The 20,941-nt window shown below is 40.3% G+C and overlaps 1 protein-coding gene across 1 annotated transcript in view; it reads right to left on the bottom strand.

Moving 5' to 3' along the window:
- Positions 1–20,521, bottom strand: part of GRIP1 (glutamate receptor interacting protein 1) — a 419,799-nt gene extending 399,278 nt beyond the window's left edge. Inside the window, exon 1 of the mRNA XM_018576366.1 lies at positions 20,407–20,521. Within this exon, the coding sequence (XP_018431868.1) occupies positions 20,407–20,461 (55 nt within the window). The 5' untranslated portion in view covers positions 20,462–20,521. The remainder of the gene's footprint in view (positions 1–20,406) is intronic.
- Positions 20,522–20,941: the final 420 nt, after the last annotated feature.

Below are 20,941 nucleotides of genomic sequence, written 5' to 3'. Positions count from 1 at the left end.
AATAAAAAGAACTACAGCGGAAAATTAGATAAATAAATATATATTTTTTTAAAAAGGAATTTGAATCAAAATGAATAATCAATAGTAGATCTAAAAGCAACATTACAGGGTTAAATTACCTGCTACGATAAACAGTAAGCCATGGGAACATGATGGCCAATAAACAAACACTATATTACAAATAAAATAGTTAAATTACATATTATTACACAGTAAATTGCCTATTAAAAGTATATATTGTTTGTTTTAAAACAAATGTACTTGAACAGCAGGGACCTTCATAAACTTTAGTTGCTATGAAAAAGCAAGAACAAATATCAGCAGATACCAGAGCATTTGTGATCCATTGTGTCCTCTATGGACATCTCATACATGACAAGTTCCTTTTTATTGTATTTTCAGCAAATATGAGGATGCATGCATTAAAAGTTAACTTTGATCAATTCCACTCCTGACTGGTGAAAACACTTTAAAGAACATTGAAAATCACCGATAAGCAATTCTAATTAGCCGAAGCTTCAGCATTTCAAAGTGAAGCTTGCCTACCCCACTTCCCTCTTGCACATTCCTATTGGTCAATATAGCAGCGCATCATAGGGATGGGCCAAAAGAAATGTGTAGGACACAGCTTAGTGGCAAACTCTGACAGTGCCAGAGTGTAGTAGTTACCAAACAGGAGGGTAGAGGAAACTCTCTCAAATGGGAATACAGACGGCAATGAAAAACCAGTAAGGGAAAGTGTATGCACAACATACCTGCAGATTATGGCACACAACTACCTCTTTCTGGGATGTCCTTCAGCAAAAATGGGTCCATGAACCACTCAACACTGCATCCCCCCGCCCCCCCTTACATGCGCACATGAATTACACTGCTCCCTGAACCTGGCCCAAAGTGCTATGGTGTACACTGTATAGAGCATACGCTACATAGGGTACGCGTGAAAAAAAAAAAGTTAAGTTATTTTTAGAGTTTAATTCCACGTTAAGTCTAGAGAGGCAGAGTCAGCAGTCAAACAGCCAGCGGTGCGGATTCCGACAATATTGTCGTGCTGCCTGCAGTGCGGCTCTGCGCTGTCAGCATATAGCAAGCAATAGCCCGCTATATGCTGAGTTTTGGGTCACAGGAGGACATTAGTGTACGTCCTCCTGTGACCCTGATGAGAACAATGGCCAAAAAAAGGTTAGACAATAGTTCTCTTTTAACCATTTCCTACTTTTTTCAAAAACTATTTTTTAATGACTCAATAAAAAAATTAATAAGAAGGTTGCAGAAAGTTCTTCATAATTTCCCAGAATAACCTCCCAGAATTGTAATATATATATAGCAGTGTTAGGGACTATGTGCATGTGTTTATACAGATAAATATATTTTCTACATAGATACACTCACCAGCCACTTTCTTAGGTACACCTGTTCAATTGCTTGGTAACACAAATTGCTAAGTCAGCCAATCACATAGCAGCAACTCAAAGCATTTAGGCATCTAGACGTGGTGAAGACGTCTTGCTGAAGTTCAAACCGAGCATCAGAATGGGGAAAAAAGATGATCTACTCGGATTTTCAGACACAACCATTTCTAGGGTTTATAGAGAATGGTCCGAAAGAGAAAATCTCCAGTGAGCGGCAGTTGTGTGGACGAGAATGCCATGTTGATGTCAGAAATCAAAGGAGAATGGGCCGACTGGTTCAAGATGATAGAAAGACAACCGAGGTATACAGTATACCATCTCTGAATGCACAACACGTCCAACCTTGATTCAGATGGGCTACAGCAGCAGAGGACCACACCGGGTGCCACTTCTGTCAGCTAGGAACAGGAAACAGAGGATACAATTCGCACAGGCTCAACAAAATTGAACAACACAGTAGAATATTGGAAAAACATTGCCTGGTTTGAGGAGTCTTGATTTCAGCTGCAACATTCAGAGGGTCAGGTCAGAATTTGGCGTAAACATGAAAGCACGGATCCATCCTGCTTTGTATCCATGGTTCAGGCTGGTGGTGCAATGGTTAGGGGATATTTTCTTGGCACACTTTGAGCCCCTTGGTACCAATTCAGCAGCATTTAAAGGCCACATCCTAGCTGAGTATTGTTGCTGACCATATCCATCCCTTTATGACTACATTGTACCCATCTTCTGATGGCTACCTCCAGCAGGATAACGCACCATGTCACAAAGCTCACATCATCTCAAACTGGTTTCTTGAACATAATGAGATTCACATCATGGATGCGCAGCCGACAAATCTGCAGCAAATGTGCGATGCTATCATATCAATATGGACCAAAATTTGAGGAACACCTTGTCGAATCTATGCCACGAGGAATGAAGGCAAAAAGGGGGTCCAACCCGGTACTAGCAAGGTGTAACTAATGGTGCTTGCAGCTGATTGGCTGCAAACTAAAATTCAATTAAAGATTTTCAAACATGTTCCTTTGGCAAAAGTTGATCTAAAGATCAACTTCTGCCAATGGAATACGGTCACCAACATATAACCAATAATTATTTTCCTCACTTTATTAGAAAGTTGAACGAAAATATTCCAAACATTACTTTTTTCGAACAAAATTCTACTGGTGTATAGCCAGCTTTAGACTTCACTAGCTGCATACTTTTGGTGGGAACAACAAGATCAAGATAACATACTTATCAAAACAAAAACAAAAAATCAGGTAAACCTCCTATACAGGTTTACATTAAAGCATAACTCCAGCCCAAACTTTCTTTCTTTTGTTTACATTTCGGATAAACCTAAAAGGCTTCTATTTTTTATTGCAGTCCATGACCCTGATGGAAAGATTTCACTTCACTTCCTTTTGATAGTTCGTGAGAGCAGGCTAAGAAATGAGGGGAGTGGGTGTTATTGGAAGAGGAAGACAGAGAATAAGAACCTGACAGTTTGTAACTTTTTTTTTTAATAGGGAAGGGTTAACGTCTGTCCCCCTACACTGTTCAAAACTATTTAAAATAAACTGCTTTTGACCAGAGTTGGGCCTTAACCACTATGATACAAGCAATGATGTTCACAGGGTCTCAGAGCTGACCAATTAAAAAAAAACTAGTAGTTGGTCTCCTCTCGCTGTCTTTTTCAATAGATGGGGAGAATTCTGAAAAAAACAACCTACAGATCAACAGACAAAGCAAAAGAGGATAAATTAAAAAAAAAAAAAAAAAAAGGAAATTACAGTTAAATAAACATTTCCAGGAGTGTTTTCCATGCAGAAACAGTATTTAGTCAAACTCCACCAACTTCATGAACAAGTTTGATATAGTTTATGCTATTTTGTAAAATAAAAAGAAGTGTTCTATTTTCAGTTAATACATTTAGCTTTAATTTATCTACTTCTTTTAATGCTACTTACTGCTATTTCATTGTAGCAGAGAGGTGGGATCTTGGCAAATACATGACTAATTAGTACAAGTTGCGCTGTTTCAGCACTTATTTTACATATGTGCAATTCTGCAACATTGTTTATAACACACAGTTGTATTTATGCCTGAACCAACAGTATGCCAAGATTACATTTGATTTTTCCGTTGGGATCTAGTCTCATGGACAGATTTACAATCTTCATGATCACTTTCAATTTTATGAAAATTATTAGGTAAAAAAAATATATACCATCAATGCTACTACAGAAAACAAAAGCTGTTTTTTGTTTGTTATATATTTTAATTCAATTAGTAGAAAAAAAATGTATTGAAAAACAGTGTGAGCTGCTATTTACACAAATCAATGATTTATGTGCTGCAAATGAGGTACTGCAATATGCCATCTTATTTAAATGAATGCTTCATTGGTCAGCATTAGTGAAATATTAAGCTAAATCAAGTTTTAATAATCTACTAAGGCACACAATGACCCTGCTTTATTAAAAGAGTATAGGATTTTAACTTTCCAAGTGAATTTTCACTTTGCAAAAAATACACAAAATCATTGGCAAGAAAAATAAAGAAAATGTAAAACAAAAATTTTGCTTGCAAGATTGGAAGATGAAGTCAGCAGAATTTCAACTTATTCAATAAGCTAAGTTAATAATGAGAAAAAAACCCCACTATGTAAACATTTGCTGATTCTAATAAACCGTCGATGTGTATTCTAGATTTGAATGCTATATAAAATAAAACACTGTATATATACCGACATCCAACAGTAAGTGACTGTTAGCAGCTCACCTAAATAGTAGACAAACCCAAAAATATTATAACAGAAAAGCAGTTTTTGTAAAAACCTAAACAGTATTCAAACTAAAATCATTGTTATAATAGGGCCCTATTATTATATATCTATAGTAAAACACAAATGGTAATGAATATTGTCATTTTAAAAGTCCAAGTCAGATATCAATAAGCCCCACATGAATTACCATAAAAATATACAGCAGATGCACGAGTTAAAAACATATACAAAAACAGCAAAAAACCTTATCGAGAAAATTTGATAGAATACACTTAAATGAGAGATACGATTATTAAATACAAGTGGCATATATAAATATGATTCAGTGGCAGACATATTAACATTATCTGCGAATATTCCCTCACCCCAACGTTAATGTCAGCACTTACCTTACTTATGTCTCTTTTTTGTAATTTTTTGGCACCCTCCTGTGTCTCCCCTCCCCCTCCAGCGCTGACTCCTCTGTGCTTGCTGGCACTTCCTGTCCCACAGTGTCTGCATGCGTCCATAGACTTACCAGTGTGTCTCTACTCGCGTACCGGCCGAAAATTGCTAGCAGTAGATATATGCAAAAAAAGCCTTTAAGAATTATTTATAAAATAATGTTAACTCTCCTGTGAAAATCAAGCTAGGCCCCACACACAGGTGTAGGGAGTGTTAAGGGATATCAATCATCCCTTTTATTCCCGCCTACAGCTGGAGAACGCTTCGGACTGTCTCAGTGGAGCTAAAGCGCTCCTGAGATGTGTGATGTAAACGCAAACCAAGGAGTATTGATTTAAAGTTTTGCTCAGAGCCACTAGAGCTAGGTGGGGGAAGACAGGACACAGCAGTCAAGTGATAAATAGAATGCTTAACCTGTAGGTAGTTATTGCCATGATGTAGATGACGTGTTAGGATTTACAAAACACTAACTACTGTATAGGAAATAGAGTATCAGGAGTTAACTGAGCTCTAATGTTTCACCTTCTAAAAGAATCATTCAAATTAAAAATAGTCATATCATGGACAACTATTAGCAAAGTGACTGATCTTCTCCCTGCAGAGTGCGGTGACTATCAGGAACTGAGCTATCGGCCTTATGTGATCGCCCAGTTCCCAATCAAAAGCCAAGTGACAGCTTCAGGGTCATTCCACGGCTCTAATTATGGGGATGAGTGTATTTCACTTACCCCATAATTCTCCTTTAAACATTTCCAATAACCTGGAGAGCAATTTCACTTTGTATGTTTTATATACATCAGCTAAAAGAGCATGTGTGTCTGGCAACATATGTAGGAGAGCACCCACCACCAGCACAAACATTTCCAATGCAATATTAGAACCAAAATAATTATGGCCTTCCCATATCATCTGGGGTAGTGGAATCCCTTCAAGGTACAGTTGCAATCCCCCTTCAATACAGCTTTTCTCAGATGAAACTATTGTTAGATATTAAACAATGTTTTTCATACCAGTTATCGGTATTCAAAGCATAATAATACTGAAAACAATTAGTTTTTTAAACCATTTAATATCTCTGTGCAGTGAAAAACCTTATGTTATCCACATTGTAAATATGTATGTCAGTGTAGGTATCAAATTGAAGTGAAAGCTTATCTGCTTATCCAAAGCTGCTCATCTTTTTTTGGAATTTGTTGTATTATTTCACAGATCTAATATGTATGCCTCAGAGATAAGCTTTGGCAGTATCCAATGCAAAAAAGATGTTACATTTTTATTGATGTCAAAGTATTCAACAAGTTACTCAGCAATGTTGTCTTGAAACAGGCAATGCTTAGCCCAATAGGGATTTGGTTTCCATTAGGGATGTCCCGATACAGCGCATTTTCACGGGCATTTATTTGTACATGTGAAAATGCCTCGATACTAAAGGCCCTTAAAATGTTTAAACAAGTTCGTCTGCCTGAGGTCCCACGGAAATAAATAATGTTGAGAAAAGAAATACAGAGTGTAAAAATTGTAGTGCTACCTCACATTGGTGTTCAGTGCAGTGTCCATTCACTGGTGGTCAGTAAAGAAGATCCCCTTTAGATTGGTAGCAACTGGAAGGACAATCTTAGATTGGTCTTTGTTGGGATAGGGGCCCTCCGACATAGGAAGACATTGGGAGAAGGGCCCCAGAACATTGGCAATAAATGAGGAGAATGCCCCTACATTGGTACCAAATAATCCGCCCTTTCAGATAGCCAAGATACCATTGTTCTCAGCGATTACTCATCAGACAGGCAGAAAATGCTAATTTTTCAAGTAACCTGCAGCACCCTCTGGAGGACTCCTAGGTTTCCACGGGATGAACTTAAACCACCACACAGATGTAAATAGGTTAATCAAATGATACAAGTGAAATGAAATCTTAAGGGCACAAAACCATCCATGCACAATTTTTTAAAATTAGATCAAATAATCTACTTAAGGTGGCCATACAATGTACGATTTTCAGTCGTAAACCGTACATGGACAGTCTTCGGAACGCAGATTTAATTGATGGTATATAACCTAATTTTCAATTTTAATATTGTGATATAAATTTTTAAAATCAGTCAGGTTGGAAAATGTTTCTCTGACCGCACGAAAATCGAGTCAGTGGGGTTTTCGCTCATCAAAAATCTCAGGAAAAAAAAAACACAGCACATGTAAAAGGAAATTATATACGTCGTTCGTAACAAATTGGTTGGTTAGTATGGCTAACCAATGATTTCTGAAAACGACATTTGACTGTGCTTGATGGGGAATTCTAGGTATAATCGAACAAGGGTTTGTGCCAGAAACGAAAAATGTTGAACAAAAATCGTAGAATGTATGGCCACCTTTAGTAGTTAAGAATTTTCCTACCATGCAACCCATATAAAATCGGGAAGCAGAGTAAAAGTAACTTCAGCAAGTATTTCCTATTTTTGGCTAGAGTAGGAAAGAATTCCAATTTCCGTCAGATTTTTTGTTCAGTCTGTGTCATTTTTCCTCACTTCCTGTATTTGCGATAATGAGAGCAGTTGTCAACAGGACAGGAAGGAACAGACAGCAATAAAATTGTCATCAGATGTGCTAACCTTTCCCCACTCTAAAAATATGCTTTTGCTTGCGTCCCGGTTTGAAAGATTTCCCCGGCGTTACCCAATAGTTGGTCAAATTCAACTTCCAAACCACTTCTTCCGTTCCTGTGCATGTATTGAACATACTTTTGGCATTAATACACACAAGTAGCACATACACTTCAATACAATTACTATGGATTGTTTCAAGGCAGATGCTGATTTCCAAAAACAGGATGGAATGTGTGGATATAAATGCTGGGGTATTTTTCTGACAATTTAGAACTGAAGAAGTGGCATGTATAAGCTACAACATGTCTTCAACATTACAGAACATGTCTAGTTAAATGTGACGCACCACTACTGGCTATACCAAGACCTGGATAAATGTGAACCTTCACAGACATAACCTCATCACCTCCCTACTATAATCTAGCTGAATTCTCCCCAAAAAGGAACAAACAGCAATAAAAACCTGACCACAGTTATAACCCTATCACAAAGTTGTTGGGTAGCCTATAGCTGAATCGGGCATATAAACCAGTAGTGCATTTATAAAAGCAGAATATATGCAAGCAGGTATGGGAGTTAGTGCTGGAATCTGAGATTGTGAGAAGTACATTGGAACCAAACAGGATGGGAGGTCACACCTCACTGCAGGTGAAATATTTTTAAAATGTATTATTAGATATGCTGTGTGAACAGGAACACATAATAAACATATAGTAGGGGTCTCAATTTTGCCTGTGAAAGTGGATAGACGCTTTAAAGTAGTATTAAAGGCAGGGCATTTTTTACTTTAACGGATTCTCTGCATTAAGGTAAAAAATGCCCAGTACGTTTATGTGCCTCCCCCCACCCCCCCACTTACCTGCCAATGCTGCTTCTCACTGCAGCCAGTCCCAGAAGCGATCCTCCATTCCAAAATTCCTGGTGGGTGGGGGGCAGGAGATTCAGTGCAGAGGAGCCATAGATGTCAATTAACCTGTTGGATGGAGAGGAGGGGTATGGCCTGTTGCAGGGCTGTTTGCTGCTATGGACGCACACAGCTACTGCGGGCATGGCCGAGAAAACAGACGGGCGGGTGCTTCCAGGGCAGCCACTTAGCTGATAAAGGCACCCGTGCAAGGGGCGGGGGGTATGTATTCCCTAAATACATAAGAGTGCCAAGCAAAGGTACAGTCATGTAAATTAGGAGACCTTTTCCCTCCTTGAAGACCTTCCTTTCAGGAAACAAGGTAGTAAATGTTTGGCGCCAACATGGCACTATATGTTGGCAGTCAGAGGACTATGAGTTGTGTACCCGACAGCTAGGGCTAATGAGGAAAGACTTGGGTAATGCTGGACGTCACACAAAACTGAAGTATAACATCAGCCACAGAAAGTGAGAAAGGCCACCTATGAATGCTTCTACAATGCAACCACCAGGCTAGAGCTGGGCTTTAAGAATCAACAATCTTGAATGAATATGGCTGTATATGACATCTATTATAACAAGGTGAATTTGAAGCACTTGTCAGAAAACAATCTGATTCCCAAGTTTATTTCTCTAAATCCTGCATTTGTTAAAGTGCCAATTCGTATCAGCTTTTAAAAGTTCAGACAGCATGAGCATTCCAATTCCCACATCTCTCAGTATGAGCTTTGCAAAGGCAATCAATTGAAAATAATTTTATTTTAGAAATTAGACCTTTCCACTCGACTATTTGCCAATGCAGCCTTGACTGTTGGATGGCAGCAGTACTGACTCAAATATTCACCGAGTCATTTATGATAAAGAAAATTGTTCTTCATATCAGCATTCCAAATATATTACAATTATTCTAAATGGGCTCATATATTTCCCTGTCCTAGTTATTAAAGAAATAATTAAGAGCAGAGATCAAATCATTTAAAACATTCTAGCATGAAACGTGCTAAATCAAATCCATGGTAGGAGTTCTACTGCTTAAAGTATAATTAAAATACTTTTTTCTTTTAAGTTTTGGTAGAGTGGTGAGAGGTTAGACACGGTGGAGAGATTCACGCTCTCAGTCCTCATGACCACTATCACTGGTACTAAAAGTGGGAAAAATACCAAAAAAGTTTAAACTAGGGATGTCCCGATACCGAAGCTAGCATCGGTATCGGGACAGATACAGGGCATTTTGACAAGTACTTGTAAAAATGCCCAGATGCTTGGGCTGGTTTTTTTTCCTCTGTACCTTCGGAGGTGCCGAATGCTTTTCCTCACATGTGAAGACGTCGTCGGCGCTGAGCGGCTGAGCAGAGGAGCGTTGCGTCACTGCAGTGTGCAGCGTCCAGGTGGGGTCCTAATATAGGTGGCCGGCACCTGCCCAGAGGACCCCACCTGAAGCGTCGCCCACAGCAGTGACGCGATGCTCCTCCGCTCAGCGCCGACAACATCCTCACATGTGAGGAAAATCGTTCGGGACATCGCGAGGCACCGCAATCGAGGCAACAGTAAGTAAGACGGGGCCTGGGCTTAGTGTTTTGTGTGAACAAGAATCTATTTCTGCTATTCTATATGTTCTGTACATGTACTACATATAGAATGCACTGCAGCAATAGATTTACAATTCTGCACTGCTAATATGAAGGGGTTAAATGATCCATAGTACATAATATGTAGTTGTACTACGGATCATTTAACCGATTCATATTAGCACGGGAGAATTGTAAATCTATTGCTACAGTGCATTCTATATGTACTGTGTATGTTCTATACATAGAATGCACTGCAGCAGTAGATTTACAATCCTGACCTGCTAACAGGATTGGGTTAAATGATCCATGGTACAACTACATGTTATGTATATATTATGTACTATGGATCATTTAACCTATTCATGTTAGCAGGGGATAATTGTAAATCTATTACTGCAGTGTACTCTATATGTAGTACATGTACAGTACACATTCCGAATTCACTGCAGCAATAGATTTACAATTCTCCGTTGCTAACATGAATAGGTTAAATGATCCATAGTACAACTACATGTTATATACTATTATGTACTATGGATCATGATTTAACCTATTCCTGTTAGCAGGGCAGAATTGTGAGAGCCTCCCACAAGCCGAGCACCGAGACGCGATGCAGCGATCCTGCCCAGCACCGACCACAAGAGGCACCGCGCGAGGCAACAGGGATCGGAGTGAAACTTTGAGTGAGGGAAGCTGGGACAGGGCTGGCTGTAAATCTATTGCCATTGTGTACTGGATGTGTGTAATGTATATTTAGTACATATATATACAGCACACACCTCCACTACATTAAAGCAATAGATTTACAATTCTCCCCAGGTAACATGAATAGGTTAAATCATGATCCATAGTACATAACATGTAGTTGTACTATGGATCATTCAAAGTCACCTGTCCCTTTCAAAAAACGTATCGGTAATTGGTATCGGCAAGTACATGAGGGGAAGTACTTGTACTTGGTCTTGAAAAAGTGCTATCGGGACATCCCTAGTTTAAACTGTCAACAAAACAGGCATAGAAAGCAACTCTTCCAATGGAGACACCTGCTCCGATGGGGACGGTCTGATACTGGCCATAGACTGTTCGAATTTTGGCCATTCACAGTAATCTGACGAAAGCGTGTAGGCTTTCTGGCTCAACAAAAGCCGATTACTGGTTCAATGTCAGTTTTGTCAAATGCGCCAGGTCAAACAAAATTTGGCTGAAAAGTGACTGCAGCCAACCCACAGCAAGTAGAGAGAGCCAACTGTCAGAATAAAATAGCTAACAACTAATTGTGTATGGTCAGCTTAAGAGGAGATTTAACCTACTTTGGAAACCTTTTCTCTTACTTCCTGTTGTTGCTACAGGAGAGCAAGTAAATAAATATTTGCTTAATGACACACAAACAGCAAAACAATCCCTGTATAGGTTTAACAGTTTCACTGTCGAGGCTTTTTTTGCACACGCTAAAATGCACGTTAGGCATGAAAATTACTTGGAGAACTATGGGGGTTAAGGCTTTTCCCCACAGTTCTCCTTAGGGTAATGGGAGGACACAAACTAGCGTCCTCCCGTCACCCTAAGCTCAGTATACTATATATATTATGCCAGTGAGAAGAAAGGTACTTCTGCTTTTAATTCTTTGGGATAAAGTAGGTTACATTAAATTTAGGTTGGTAAGAAACCTGAACAAAATATTTGCTGAAAAAACAAAGACGCTTTTGTAAATTGTCGCAAATTCTAAATTGCGACAATTTACAAAAGCGTCTTGTTTTTTCAGCAAATATTTTGTTCAGGTTTCTTACCAACCTAAATTTAATGTAACCTACTTTATCCCAAAGAATTAAAAGCAGAAGTACCTTTCTTCTTACTGGCATAATTATAACACTGTTCAACACCACAGCCTTTCCATACCAAAAACGTATAACTTGGCGGAAAAGCAGGTAACATTTTGAGAAGATGTTCACACCTAGTTTTGAGCAGTAGGAAAAACACAAGAAATACCATGATTTTCAATGGCCCCTGTTCACCACTGAGCAGCAAAACGCAGAAAAGGTACATGAGCTTCTTTTGGCAGTTTCAAGCTTGTTTTTCCCCCATAAACTTCAATGGAAACGCGTTTGTCCACGCGTTCGTCTATTGACCACAATGTTTCTTAAGCTGCCAGTCTTTTTCATGTACACACATTTCTTATGTGTGTAAAAATGTGCCAAACGCGCATAAATGTGCAAATAACCACACATATAAAAAACACACAATGCCGCCTAGGTGTGAACCAGGGCTAAATGACTAGTAAAATGTTTGTTTTTAGAATCATGTACGACATATGCATAAAGTTAAAAAAAAAAGTTTCATCATTCCTCCTGCTCTGTTTTCAATGTAATTTTTTTGTTTAAACTTTATTCACTTGCATGCACTTCAAATGTATGTATTCCAATGCTGATTTTTTCAATTTTATGCTACAGATCTCAATATAGCACCTTAAAATAAGGGTTTAAACAGAAAGCAGAAGCTGATTTCTGCTGCTGACCACTTGGCAAAGGGTAGGATAAATGTAACCCTTTCTTGCCCAGAGGTCATTGATGCCTAGATAGCCATTGCAAATTTAGCAGGATCAGCATGTGTTGATTAACTCAACAATAGCTCTATAACTCATTTGTACACCAAACCATAAAAAAAAAAAAAAAAAAAGAAGAAGGGGGACATATAAGGCTTGTAGTACACTGTTTAAACTAGGGATGCACCGAAACATTTCAGCCGAAAATAGTACTACGGGAAAAATGCCGATAGAAAAAAAAAGAAAGAAAATTGCAGTGCATTCCCAGCTTCTCCTCCCCGCTGGGAGCTGGCTGCTAGCGTCGGCCTGTGTCCCCTCCAATCCCCGCTTCTCTCCCCCGCCTTGGTTGGCAAAGGCGGCAGGGTTCAGAGGGGACACAAAGCCCGTCCACCTGTCGGCGCCCAGCGGGCAGGATAGAAGCCGTCAGGACAGACAGTGTCAGCAGGGAGGAGAGCTGCATGAGGGGTGGAACGGTTCAGGAAGGAGAGTGGGGAGCATCAGCAAATATGTGGAATATGAACAGGAAGTGATGCTGAAGTTCTAAACACGGAATTTTCTAAATAACTGAGGACACTTCCTGTTCATTCATGATTGTGGACATAGTATCAGTTACTATCTCCCCAGTTTATGAATGGACAGGAGCAGCTCAGTATAGAGGCTTCCTATTCATTTATAACAGGGGCTAAAGAAAAAGAGATTTGGGTCCTCAACCTCTCTTTTGATATCAAAGGGAAATATCAGGGGTTTGTTTAGACCCCTGATATTACCCCAAAGCCACTAACAGTAAAGTAAAGTTAAAAAAAAAATACAAATAAAAAGAATTACAAAATAATTAAACATTTTTTAAAAGGGGGGAAGTAATTATTGGTTTCGGCCTGACCAAATTTTGAAATTTTATTTTCGGTCTAACAAATTTCATTTCGGTGCATCCTTAGTTCACATAAAACCTATTTTCTGGTTTTTCATCATTATTTTAGGCTTACAAATATATTTTTTTTAAAAGTTAATTTTTTTTTAATACTGTAATCTGATACATCATTTAAAGTGTTACTTAAGTTATGCAACAAAAATGTCATATTTGCTTAAGCATGCCACTTTAACATCTCTCACCCTGTATCTTTACATTTCTATGTGCATTTAGTCCCAATAAATACCTTTGAATAGATGCTGAGAAACACATTCACATACATTTCCTGTATGCCTTTGTCCACGTTTCATTCCGCCTTCCAAATATCTCCCACTGCATTCACACATGCAGAAGAATTGTGCTCATAAACTAGTATACTGCTTCTTTCACTACCCCCCTTGTAGATCCACCCCTCCTTCCTATTGCACTGCCCACCTCCCCTCCTCTCTAGTTGACCAGCTTCTCCAACAGCCTGGAACCCAGCTGCATATGTCATGTGCTGCAGGGCATTGTGGGAGATAACCCAGTTTGAGATAACCCAGAAGCAGTAGGGATATGCAGAATTTTTAAATAAGAACATATTCTGTAACAAAATAACAAAGCTTGTTCTGAATATCTAATGTGATGCTGTGCCTTCTGATCTCCTTTAACCTATAGCATTGCAGACTAACATCCAGCTTTCATGTTGATCACTGTGTCATAGCTGACATACTGTTCACATAATGGTAAGCCTCTCAAATTGATTCCAGATCATCGGCAGGAATTTAGTGCCATCAGCTGCACTAAGCGGTGGTTGTCAAGGGGAAGAACGTTTATAAACATGTCTCCAGCATGAGACAACGTTTATATGCAGATGGCTGCAGAGAAAACGATAGTAGGGGGCAAACAATATATTACATTGCTTGCATATGCACCATGTTTTTGTCTCACATAGGACAAAACTGAATTCCCCTAGAGCTACACAGACAATTTTTATTTCTTGATACTATAATTTAACCACTTGCTGACAGTCTTTTATGTAGCCTAAAGCTACGCAAGAGGTTTTTAGTAGTTCAGTCCAATTAGCAAAAATCACATGTAGTAAAGTATTGTTTAACTACTACAAATATCCATGGCAGTGCTAGCCTTTTCAGGTAAATACTAGCAAGTGGTTAAATCACTTTGTAGCAAGAGACAAAAAATGCCCTGGTAGCCCAAGGCCAAAGAAAACCTGTGAGGCTAGAGCAAGTATATGGGTCTTCTATGTTTCATCCAGGTCCATGACTCACAAACGGTAGCGGAGCAACATGTCAGAGGAGAGGTTTGTGGGCTGCCATTACTCATTTCTTTTATGAAAATGACTTCAATATTTTCAGACAATGACCTGGAACAAGTAAGCAATTAGAACATACCTTGCTATCTACATGTCACTGACTCAGAAATAAAGCAAAAGACAGTAGGCAGCTAGCACTTTCAGGAGGAGACAAGAAATGGAACTCCATGTATTGTTCTCATGATCACTGTCCTTTAAATTAAACCTGTAATGATAGAAATATGTGAGCTGCCGTAGAAAGCTTGTATTTTTAGGAACAGGCTTAAAGTGATCTATCCTGGTTTCACTAGCAAGCGTGTCATTGACCTGAAACAGGCATGCAGCCAGTAAAAAGTCCTACTGTGATTTTGCATGGTTGTTCCATTGCTGATCTCCTTATGAAAATGCTGGTTGTCTGGCTGTCTTTACCTTCAATATCTGGGGCAAAGATGCAGAATGAGCATGCAAATCAGGAATGTCCAAATTAAGTCAGAACTCCTGTTATGCATGGAGTCAGTGACTCACTGAAACCATTGAATCAAAAAGCCAGGCAACCAGCATTTTTAGGAGAGGTCAGCAGTGGCAGCCTCCATACTTCTCTCAATAGAGGTTTCCCCTGTAAGTGAATATAGAAATACAGTATAATTATGATTTTGTTTATATGGAAACCTGGTAGTTTTATTTTCTCTTATTATACTTTTGAAATGATTGTATCCCTACACATGAAGGCCATACATTTTTCCCCCCCCCCCCCCCATCTGTCTGGGAGGCAGCATTAACTGTTATGTATTAGCAGGGCTTGTGGATGCTGTAATATTTCATGTACAGTTACCATAGACATTCAGATTGTCTTTGTAGATGTAGAGAACCAAGGCTTTTCTTAAGAAATTAAATACTAGGGCTGATTCACACATCTCTCTCTCTCTCATCTATCCGTCTATCTATCTATCTGTCTGTCTGTCTATCTATCTATCTATCCGACACACACACACACCTCTATCTATCTATCTATCTATCTATTTTTATCTCTCTATACACACACATCCATTTTTTATGAAGTTTATCAGCATTAACACTTAGACAGGAAGCACTTCATTAATTAAACTACCATTTTTGCCAAGCCTGACAGTTTTTGGATTAACGCTGCAATGTAATATTGAATCCTCTCTGGAGGTGGACTTCTTTAATCATTTTCTCCGGTGTCCAAGCTCTTCAAGTCCGATAGTTGCTGCACTCTCACGCTACAAGCTCATGGGCTGGGGGCAATTCAATAAAGCATTAGAAACACTTACTGCGCCGAATGTATAAAAACCACACAACAGTTTTCCTGCTATTTCCGACACATGTAACAAAGCTCAGGTAGTTCTTGCAACTGTTACATTCTGGCGCTATGGCTGCAAAAAATTAATTAAGATATACCACCATCTCGGTGATAAGGAAAGTGAAGGTAAGTAAGACCTGTTGGAGTAAATTGTGTTGCACGTGTAATTGTGTTGCAAAGTTAATTCTGCAACAGATTCATTTACACCTTACCATCCGTTACAAAACTCTGTTGCAAGTCATGCCATTTTTTGCTAGGACGGGAGAAAGAATGTCTTTATGAATTCCAGGGAATGTCTGGACAGACAGCTGACTAGATACCATCTGTAAAACTTCTGCTGAAATTTCAAATGATATTCATTAAGTCTCTAATGGCTTTATCGAATATTCTGATTAGATTTTTTTTTTGTATAAATGTTTGTACAAAAATCTACTAGTGTATGGCCAGCTTTATACCTTAGGATTAAATATTCCCATTCTTGCATAAACTCATTGGTGCCTGGTTCTATTCAAGTCTGTTACCCCACAGCAGGAAGCAGTATGAAGCTGAATAAGGTCAGGGGCTCTTGACATTTCTATGTGCCTTGTAGCTGGAGATTATTATGCAAAAGTACTTTGGTCACAATGAATGGACAAAAACTTTTAAACATGAAAACAGCCCCTAACATACACGGAGGGAATATGGCATGTCTTGTTCATGTGGCTGACTTTTAGCCCCGTCTCTCTCCATCATGCTCTTGCCAAAAAGTTGACAAGAGAAAGAAGATCTACACAAGTCTATAGCAGCATATAAAACTGAATGTATTCTCTGTACACATCGTGCCTGACATAAACAGACATCAGTAAAATTAGATATGCACCATGCTGTGCTTCTGTCATGTCCAGAGATGGCAGGCTCCCCGTGTACAGCAGGGCTAGGCAAATCCTGGGCGCCAGGTAGCCAATGCTCCTTTCAAAATTACGGCTGGTGCCTAACTTTTGATGATTTCTCTAGCTGTTGTGAATGGAGCTGGCTCTCAAAAAAAACCAAAAAACATCCTGCTGCCTCCTGGATTGGACAGACTAGCAGACTGGCTCCTGGATTCCATATAAATTTGTCCACCCCTGGTGTACAGAGACTATGGTCTTTTACACTGCTGCTCTAGAACTATTCTTTATGGTGATACTACAAGTATCTCATCCAGTTTATTTCACTAAAAGGGGACAGAAGTAGACAAGGTTGCTTATAGCGGTGTCCACAAAGCCTTGAAGCCAAAATAATAATTACAAAAAAAGTTATAGCTCAAGTAAGGAAAGGTATTAACTCTGTCAGCTTTTTTTGTGACCCGTGTCCCTTTGGGGAGATTTACCTTCACGCCCTGTCTGATCACGACAAGAGGAAGGGAGGGAAATCCCTGGTGGTCAGCAGGGTCCTATTTCCTTCCTCAAGTTTTAATAGAGCAGACCTACACAGAAATGGGCTTTTTACAAACAGGTTTATGAAAGTCAATTGATGAAGACGTTAAATCCAAGATATGACTGTCACCCTAGATTTAGGTAGGTGTTCAATCAAATTTTAAACATTGTAAGAAAACTTAAATATGCAATAAAAAGGACCACAGAAAAAAAAAAGGAAAAAAAAAAAAAAAAAAAAAAAAAAAAAAAAAGAAGGTTTCCAAGCTCTTCTAGCTGGCTGGAAACGCACAATTTCTGGACTAAGGAGAAATCCATTCATCCCTAAAAGGCTTCATTCACTCAAAGTGTGATTAGATGTTTTTATGTGCAATTAAAAAGCTTTTATAAACGTATATATATGAATTAATTCCAATGGGTTTTCATACCTTGCCCTAGATGCGTTTATCTGCATTTTCAAAACATATAAGTCAGGTGCATCTAGGAACCAATGTGGACTTCTAAACCAAGGTTGGGCAACTCTGGCCCTCCCGCTGTAGTGGAACTACAAGTCCCATGAGGCATTGCAAGACTGACAGATACAGGCATGACTCCCTGAGACAGAAGCATGTTGGGATTTGTAGTTGAAGCATAGCTGGAGGGTAAAAGTTACCCACCCCTGGTCTGAATGCACCAAAACGGATATAAATGTGTTTTGATGCTAGCAGTTGGTACCAGATGCATATGCACGTAAAGGCACATAAATGTGCATAAACACTTGTCATATAAAGCTTCTAGAAGGATAAACATAGCATCATAGCCCGACAGATTTTCCTCTGCAGATAGTGGACAAAAAATGCAAGTGGCAAGTGTGAATGAAGTCTAATACTTACAAATTACAGGGTTTTAAGACTTGGCCAGCTGTGGTTGTACAACGTAAATTCCAGCGCAATTCCATCACCAGGGAGTCCCGGGTGCTGCATACAGACTCTGGCATATACCGGACTTGTATAACCATGCGTATGGGTGCACAACTCCAGACCCAGAATGTCTGTGTTCTTTAGTTGTGTGGCCACACACGTGTGTGACTATGCAAATCTGGAGTATACCTGTGTATAGCCATTGACCACTATAAGAGGCTGTATGCAACACCCAGGGCTCCCTATCGGCAGGAATACACTTGAAAGTACACGGTAGGGCACAGCCGGCCCCATACATGAACCCTGAAAAAGCAGACAAGTCAGATCAGTGCAACTAACTTAATTGCTGGCTTTATCATTGAAATGAAAATGTCTGCTGGAATACAGTAACACTTCTTCAGTATAGGATGACAATTGCTGTTTTAGTCTTTCCTGTACATTAAATCGTTCTGGTTTATACATCATACTTGCAGTGTGACTGGTTGAACCATCAATAATATTGTACAGGGTAAAGCTAATGATTCTGCCTGTATATATGTTGGCAGGGTTATCCCACTTCCTTAACTATTAGTAAAACATTCTGAGGACTTATAGAAAGATGAAATAATAATAAACAATGTGGATACAGTATAAAAACATGCAGAACATCATAATAAAAACATCATAATAGCTGCTGGCCAAGTGACAATTTTTTGTGGTGTCATCAGTGTGACAACAGCCATCTCACAATGTACACACCAGCTCTAGTGTTAGCATGAACTCGACAAACCCCAGACAAATCATATGAAATGCAACAAGACAGCAACAATACAGGTTTATTCTGACTAGTCCCTCTTCACATGAATCATTTACTTTATGGGTCAGGCAGGCTTGCAAACCGAGGCCTTCTGAAAAGGGGAATGAACTGGAGCATTAACAAGACACATCTCACTGACCTGCGTACAGCCATAATGGGCACAATTTTACACAATTATCATTAGCATGTATGCCATTTAAAGAGGACCTCTGTCAGCTTTCCATTAAATGACTACTCCCTCTCCACTCCTTTCACACAACCATAGAATTATTGATTTTCTTTTATGCCCCGCATTTCAGGATTTCTCGTCTAGGCAAGAATGCTGTACCCCCGCTTAGGCATGCCAACAGGCTTTGGGGCAAACTTAAGCATATGAGCATGCGGCGGAACGCATAATCAGGGGGCGGACCATCTCTTCCTTGTTCTTTCATCTGGGCCCCTGATGACACGTATGCAACGTGGCACATTATCAATGAACCAGCGGTCTCTTCCCGATTCTGGTGGATGGCCCACTGATGGCACACATGCAGCATAGTGTGTCAACAGGGGGCCGGGCATCTCTTCCTGGTTTCTGCAGCCTGTCCCCAAATAATGCAGCATGCCATCAGGGAACTAGCTTCCTGGTTCTTGTGGCTGGGTCGCTCATCACGTGCATGCAGTGTGGCACATCACCAGGGATCTTGCCTTCTCTTCCTGGTTCTTGCTGCTGGCCCCCTGATGGACACGCATGCAGCGTGGTGTATCATCAGGGGCGGGGGCGGCTATCTCTTCCTGGTTTCTGCAGCATGCCCCATGTAATGCGGCATGTCATCAGGGAACCAGCTTCCTGGTTCTTGCGGCTGGCTCACTTATGAGCAGATAGAATGTGGAGCAGTTTCCCATGGCAACCAAGCAGCTTCTCTTTTTAGTTTGCTCGGTTAAACTTTAAAAATGAAAAAAAAAAAAAAGGAGAAGCTGATTGGTTGCCACGGGCAACTGCTGCAGATCATCTACTCCAGTTCTGATAAATTCCACTTTGTGTATTGTAGGTAGATGACGGTATGGGAATGAGTGTGCAGCGGCAAATGGCAACAGAAAGGCGCTGGATTTGGATTCACTTGACGTGCTTGTATGTTTTTAATGGATAACCGGAAGAGGGGATTTAATAGAAAAGATCTTTAAACACAAGAATTTGTAATAAGGTAATAATTTACTGCTGAAACGTGCATTAGAAGCCACACATAACATCTGTACAGCAGCAACATCATAGGAAAGACTGGTGACTACTGAGCTGAACACCTGAGCACTCCACACAGCTCAGCGGAGTGCTTAGGGGATTGAACATTACAGCATAGGGTGCCAGAGATGAGAGGCTCCATCTGTACACCTGTGCCTGCATTTCATCACCTGCCTTCACCCAGACAGGGCACACTCCATATAACACAGCCCCCACACTTGAGCAGTCACCTTATCCTGGGACTGGGCACTAACAGTGACAGCAGCCTTTAGTAGAAGTTGCAGTCACTTGTTCCAGCTGATGTCCCCAGAGCTCCTCTCCCTCCCCCCTCTCCTCTCTTACCTCGCTCCTCTTCTGCTTGCAGGCAGATGGGGATAGTTTTCTTCCAGCCAGGCATGTTCCCAGATGCACAGCTCTCCTTCAGGGCTTGCTGCGCCTTTGGCACATAACACTTCCCAGTCTTCTGGAAGCGACCGGAGGTGAAGCGGCAGCAGCGGTGGGATGAAATGGCCGGCAGCTGCGAGCACTGTATCCCTATGTGACCGGCACTTCCCTGCTGTACTCCGTGTCTCGGGGGAGAAGGCTCGGTCAGGAGGGGCTGCAGCAGCTCACGGAAGGCACTGGAGTAGGAGGAACAAGTGCACGTTGGTAGAGGCACACGGAGAAGGGGAGGAGTCTGGTGGCAGGGGGCGGGGCAGAAAACTTCACCGTAGACAGGAGAAGGAGGAGTAGCGTGGTCCTTGGCTGACACCGTCCCTTCCCGCCGGGCACACATTCTAATGTGGGGAGGCTTCGCTAGCAGCCGCCAGCCGGTGCACCGCACTGTGTCTGTGGAATAATGGCTGCAGTCTGCACTACCAATGAGAAAGCCGCCAGC

This window comes from Nanorana parkeri, unplaced genomic scaffold, assembly GCF_000935625.1.
Source record: "Nanorana parkeri isolate BGI_ZX_2015 unplaced genomic scaffold, ASM93562v1 scaffold65, whole genome shotgun sequence".
Classification (NCBI taxonomy): Eukaryota; Metazoa; Chordata; class Amphibia; order Anura; family Dicroglossidae; genus Nanorana; species Nanorana parkeri.
This window is presented reverse-complemented; position numbering and strand designations above follow the sequence as displayed.